Here is a 6,597-nt window from a genome sequence, read left to right as displayed (position 1 = left end):
GCTCAAAATTGACCGACCTATTATAGCTGCTTATACATCTACCATCAGCCTTATACTGTAATCTATTACTGTCTACTGATCTTTTTATTAACTTAATTTCTATTGATTATCACAAGATTTGCATTTATATTTTGAACTTTATGTAGGCATCATTTACCAGAGTGAACACAACTCATTTTTGATTCAAATGAGTGTAATTTATGGAATATTTGAGCTAGAGTAATTGTCATCTGGGGTCTGGGGTCATCCTGATAATCTCTTCAGTCAACAGCTGACCTCTCATACAGTATATCATTTGGCCAAAATGAAATTTGAGAATGAGCTTTATATACCTGAACTCCATTTCATACACTACTTGTAGTCTCATCCATTATTTTATAATGACCAGTCATTTTTGACCAGAAACACCACAGGTGTACAAAAGTTAAATAAAACACCAAAATGTAATGAAAATTATTCATATTTATTTTTTGTTTTCAGATGCCCTGTGTGGACAAACTCATGGAATTTTATGACAATTAGATTACATGAACTACATAAATGAACTTATTAATTGGCCCACTTGAACTGGAGCACAGCAGGAGACACTACTTTACACTTTACTATGAGTATGTGACATAAAACTGGTGATATTTTATGTGTAATGGATCTAACATATATTCTACGTGGTACTTTTATATTTCCAAATTAGGGACCACATTGACACGATTGAGGAAAAGCTTTTATTGTGAAGGTACCGATCGGATGTGCCATTCGTTATTGATGAGAACTTGGCGCTGGTCTGGAAGGAGGGACTCGTTGACTGCGGCGACCGCAATTTCGGCAACATGGGAGACGCTGTGGGATTTATTGTGCAGGGGTTTTAAGAAGCGTCGGGAACATGGCAGAGAGGTGAGTGTAATTACACACAGGCTGTATGTTCTCCTGCTGGCGGTTTTACTCAGAGCAGAGGGAGGCAGCCAGCGAGGCTAACTGCGCTCCGTCTGCTCGCTGTGCTGAAGCGGCTGTTAGCTAGCTCGCCACTTATTCGCTAACACGATTCAACAATTTTCATAATGAAAAACATATTTGTGAATTCAGGCTTGTTTTCTGTCTGCTCACTGGGTTGGTTGTTGGCTTTGGCATTTTTCTCTGGATATTTGTCATGGTGGAAAGAGTGGTATCCGGACGGCGGCTGTGTGCGGCTGGGTGATGATGCTGTTGCACCTGTCGGTCTAAATCGCCGTCTCTAACCTGCTCTTCTAGCTGGATGCTAGCAGCAAACCCATCGGTGGACCTACTATCAGTGTGGGCTGATGCCTGGCTAACCGGGTTATCCAAATTGTCCTTCGCAGCATCCCTCATCCTCATGACAGATGGAGGCGCCTCCCATGAGAGGAGGCTCTGGAAATGGAGAAGTGTGGCACCATCCTGTTACCTTCCTAACACCATCTTATGTCGCTCTGTAACGTTAGTTGTTCAAATGCAGAGATACCCCAGCTTCCTAGTGAAAAAAACACCATATTCCCTTACGGATCTGTCACTTTCATGTGAACTTGCTTACTGACAAATTCATGTATTTCATGACACGTAACTTAACACCCATTTTTTAATCAATGGTTTCCTTGCGGGAAGTTCGGCACTCATATAATATATAAATGAAGGAAATAAGTGCAGTAAAATGTGAATATCCAGATGCGGTCCTCGCTGCTCGTCATAATCTCCCATTGGTAGAGAGAGGTGGCGAGCCAACCACAAAAGTCCCACTAATACTGAGCTGCTTGCTTTATTGGATGATCGTCGTATCAGAGAGCATATGTTAATGTGGTGTACCAGGCATGTACTCCAGTCATTGCTCATGGAAACAATTAAAACAGACAGAATTTGAATTGAGTTTGGTTACGGCAGGGAAACGTCACTCATGTCCTTCCCATCCTCGTGTTCTGTAGCTGCGCAAAGCATAAGATGGGACATGTTACATTTTTCATTAAGTTTATTGCCTTTTCAAGTGAGGGTGTGGGCTACATCTTGAATATAGACAACGTCAGTTCCTCCCTGGTGCAGGCATGCTCATTAGCCTGTGTTAATAATTGATGGCTGTTAAATTTGTGTTGCATGGGGTCATTCAGCCTCATGTAAATCACTACTGCTGGTCTGCCCTCTGGGCTCAGGAGCATTATACAAATCCAGGCTTCTTTGTCAGTCCCATCAAACAGATCTGAGGCTTAGTTCACTCAACCCATTGATTTGGTCAAAATGCATCATCATTCACAAGAGCAGTAATATTTGATGACTGATGATAGCGTTTGGTCATGTGGTCAGCTGTTGTAGACATGGGTGAAGATATATTATGGACTTGGAGAGCCCATTGTGGTGATAATGACTTCTGACTGTCACTTGACCTGGTGTGGGAGTCATACTTTTGATTTGTTTAATGCATGGAGGAAAGCATCACAGCAGAGCTTGTCCTGACCGCCTGCTTCTTGCTGCTCTCTACCTGTTCAATAAGTAACACACAACTGTCAGTCTAAGCATGAGCATGCTGATGTCACGGTTGAGGCTCGGTGATGGTGTAGCTACATGTTTACATGGCAATGCTTAGGTCAAGGTTAGGGTTCAGAAAAAATGATCCTAGTAGAAAGTTCTGAAATGATCATTTGATTAGTCAGTGATCAGAAAAGTAAACAACTTTGATAATAGATTATTGGTTGAAGTCATTTATCAATCAACCATGTCAGCCATTCTCTGGTTGCTTCTCTCTGTTTTATATGGTGGTAAGCTGCTGGGGGCTCCTGGCACCTGGGGCTCTTACAACCTGTGTCTGGCATTCTTCACATTTTTATGAGTTTTGATTTACAAAATGATTAGCGTTGAAAGTAAATTATTTTCATTGTCAATTAATCTGTTTATTATTTTCTCGATTAATCAATTAGTTGTTTGGTCCATAAAATGTCAGAAAATGGTGAATAATGTCAATAATTGTTCCCCAAAGTCCAAGATGCAACCTAACACGTCTTGTTTTGTCACGACCAACAGTCACAAACCAAAGATATTCACTTTAGTAAAGAAACCACCAAATATTCACCTTTAAGATGCTGGAATCACAAGTATTTATTGAAAAAATGACTCGAATTGACGATCAAAATATTTGGCGATTTATTTTGATTATTATTTACGTGATTAACTAATTGATTAATCAACTAATCGCTGGAGCTCAAAAAAATCATTAATAAATTGATTATGAAAATAATGAATGTATTCATCAATAATGAAAGTCATCATTAGTTACAGCCTTAAAATAAGAAAACACATGGAGCACTTGTGGGCTGAGTGTTGATACTGTATAACGTGTATTTAGCTTTGAGTATGAAATGTGTCTGGTACTGAACACTGGCATTGAATGTCTGTCACATTCATAATTATACTCTTATGTTCAGATAGTTCCTGATTGCAAATACAATTTGGCATTTTTTTTGTGTTTAAACAGCAATTAACAGTGAAGAACTTTGGCTTCTTTTGTTAAATGGAAATGAAGGTTAACATGGTAACTGTATATCTCTCAGAGTACACTATCAAGACTCTAGTGTTGTATCTAGTGTTAGGATTAGTCAGAGGTATTTTTCACTACTTTTACTAAACAATTAATCAAAACAATAATCAGCAGATTAACTCATAATCAGAATAATCCTTAGTTACATTGTACTGTTTTCCAGTGCACTGATTTGCATTTTTGTTTTGCAAGAAGCAACAGAAACACAACAGGGTTGAACCATCTGCTTGGTTTTGTATGAACCTAAATTCAGTGTGGAAATACCTTGAAGTGTCAGAACTTGTTTTCAGTGAGCCCACTTTTACTCAGACTGTCATGTTTGTGTGATCTTTAGATAGTTAAGTGCAGTGTAGAGCTGCTAGTTGATTTATCAATTAGTTGCAAACTATTAAATGAATCACCATCTATTTTGATAATCGATTCATCGTTTTTGAGTCATTTTTTAAGGAAAAAAAGTCCAAATTTTCTGATTCCAGTCTCTTAAATGTGAATATTTTCTGGTTTCTTTAGTCTCTGTGACAGTAAACTCAAGATCTTTGGGTTTTGAGGACGTCATCATGGGTGATAGACATGAGCTTTGCACCAAACAACTAACTGATTAATTGAGAAAATAATTGACATTAGTAAACATAATCATTAGTTGCAGCCTTAGTGCAGTGAAGTTTGCTCACAAGTTGGATTATCCATAGAAATAGATTGTGTAGGTTAATGTATGTGTGATTGCAGCTGCTGTCCACACTTCAATCTCAGCATGTGTTGTGGTTGCACTGCATTCCAGTCTGTTGAGCTACTATCAGTGGAAGAATAGTATGCATGTTTCCTCTCATTGTTGCTGTTAATGGGAACTCTCCTCAAACTCTTCAGTGCTCGCAGCAGAAATCATTTTGGCCATTTATTCATGAGAATAAAATAAAGAATGAAGTCAGAGAAGAACTAAAGAGCAAAGTGCAAGGTCAATCAGCAGCTGATTAACATACTTACTGCTCTTAATTCCTTCAATGGGTCAAAGCCAAACCTGAGACCATCTTGAAAAATGTTACTGACATACGACATCTGTCAACCCCCACATGACAGCTCCACAGCGCACACATGTCTACATGTCTGGCAGCCAGCTTGTCATTTGATCCCAGCAGTAGGGTGGGGCAGTGAGTTTATGTAGCAGCACGTGGTTGAAATATTCATATTGCCTCGCTTTAACCACTATGCTGCTGCCATATCTGTCACATATGCTGGTGTTGTCTCCAGCATTTCCTGCTGGGGGGACATAAAGAGTTCAGTTCAACATGTCAGAGCTATGTGCTGAATACAGATCTAGCCTCCATCAGTACTTTGGCCAAACTCTGCTGATCTTCCCTCAGCCCTGCAGTGTGTAACAAGGTGACCCACCTGATCTCACTGAATGACTCCACCTGCTGTGACTGAAGAGCCATTACTAACACCGGGCTATGCAGTAAATGGGATGGGAAATGATGGTGATTGCAGCCTGCTGAAATATGGAAATACATGCATGTCTTACTGAGATTATACATTATTATTATTCATTTAAAACCTGTTATGTTACAAAATCACCTGGATTTTTTTTATGTTTAGCTGTTCACATTATTTTTTAAATGTTGCCAATATCAGATTCCAGTGTGAACTGGTCACAGTCCTGAACTGACCTGCATGCACAAAAGAAAAATAACAAAGAGGTCACCGGCAGCATGCTGTCATACAGAAGTAAACATGGAGGCCACTGAAGTTGATGTGCAGTGGAAGCCAGTGAATTCATGAGCAGATGATAATGAGGATGAGAAGAATGAGGAGAAAGTTTACTTAACCGAACATCCTGTACTGAATGATTCGGCATAAACACACAAACTGTTACACCCCTAATACCTGATCTACATGGAAGTGATGTGTGTTGTTCACTGTAGCTAACATTAGTCCAACTCAGCTGGAACAGACGCACAAATACTGTCACTCCAACTTTATCAGTCCAGTCCTCTTCTGTTCAAGATAGTTTAGCACTAGCATGAGCCTCAGATAGCTAGCTAAACGGGACAGCTGCCAGACAACAACTCCTTCCTGCTGCAGAGTTCATCAACACGACTGCCTCAGTGAGCAGAGCGAGGAACGCTGCCATTTTTTTATTCCTCGGATGGCAAAGCGGTGTGTTGGTTTTACAATCTGTGCAGCCCCTGTGGGTGGTTAGCAAACACACCTGTAACTCATCTCATTATACAGTAAGAAGGTGCACCTAGTGGCACAAGCAGCAGCGTTTCCCATACATAGGCCCTACATGGGTGGCCCGCCCTCTAAACATCTTATTCATTTATTCATTTTCTTATTCATTTATGCAACCCGCCCAACTGCATAACCGACCACTTAACCAACAACAGCCCTGCTGCTTCTCACATGCTTCGGTGTTGTGATTATCCTATCAGCACAGCTTTTCTTGCTACTGTCCTTCTCCAAAAGGTCGCTGCTAAAGGTCAAGCTGGTGAATTTTAAGAATGCCCTCTGCTGGATCACAAGACAAACTACTTCAAATAGTCTGTTGCACTTAAAGACTTTGAATTTTGAATTTGAACAGGTCACTGCCATTGGAATATTTCATTTCATCAAACAAAAGCTCAAATTTTGAATCAAAAATGATCGCCCTACCGGGTACCAGAACATTTACTGACAGTCACACTGCACATCCCTCGTCTTCTGCATTATCTTTTTATATATTTTTAATCAATGAAATGATTAATGGCAATTCATGGATAACTGATTAATCACTGACATCCCTAAGACAATTGAAATGATTAGAATCATTAAACATAACACACTGTATGATTGTATATATGGTATATATAGTAGTCATATATAATAGTATCACTAACTGACCCAGAGTGGAACAGACTTGGTCTCTTTAACCCTTTGTTTATCGCTTTAACAGCTGATTATCGACACTAACTGTTGTCTGTGTCACTACCAGACACACAGCAGTAGGCCAGTAGGTTAAGCTTAGGTGATTATAGTGTTTCATGAATACCATCCACATACAAACAAACACACACACACACACACACACACACATC

The 6,597-nt window shown here is 39.8% G+C and overlaps 1 protein-coding gene across 1 annotated transcript in view; it reads left to right on the top strand.

Annotated features, from left to right (window-relative positions):
• Nucleotides 1-730: 730 nt before the first annotated feature.
• arhgap39 (Rho GTPase activating protein 39) overlaps nt 731-6,597 on the top strand; it is a 103,581-nt gene continuing 97,714 nt past the window's right edge. Inside the window, exon 1 of the mRNA XM_044360550.1 lies at nt 731-891. Coding sequence (XP_044216485.1) covers nt 881-891 — 11 coding nt within the window. The 5' untranslated portion in view covers nt 731-880. The remainder of the gene's footprint in view (nt 892-6,597) is intronic.

Source organism: Thunnus albacares, chromosome 9 (genome assembly GCF_914725855.1).
Source record: "Thunnus albacares chromosome 9, fThuAlb1.1, whole genome shotgun sequence".
Lineage (NCBI taxonomy): Eukaryota > Metazoa > Chordata > Actinopteri > Scombriformes > Scombridae > Thunnus > Thunnus albacares.
This window is presented reverse-complemented; position numbering and strand designations above follow the sequence as displayed.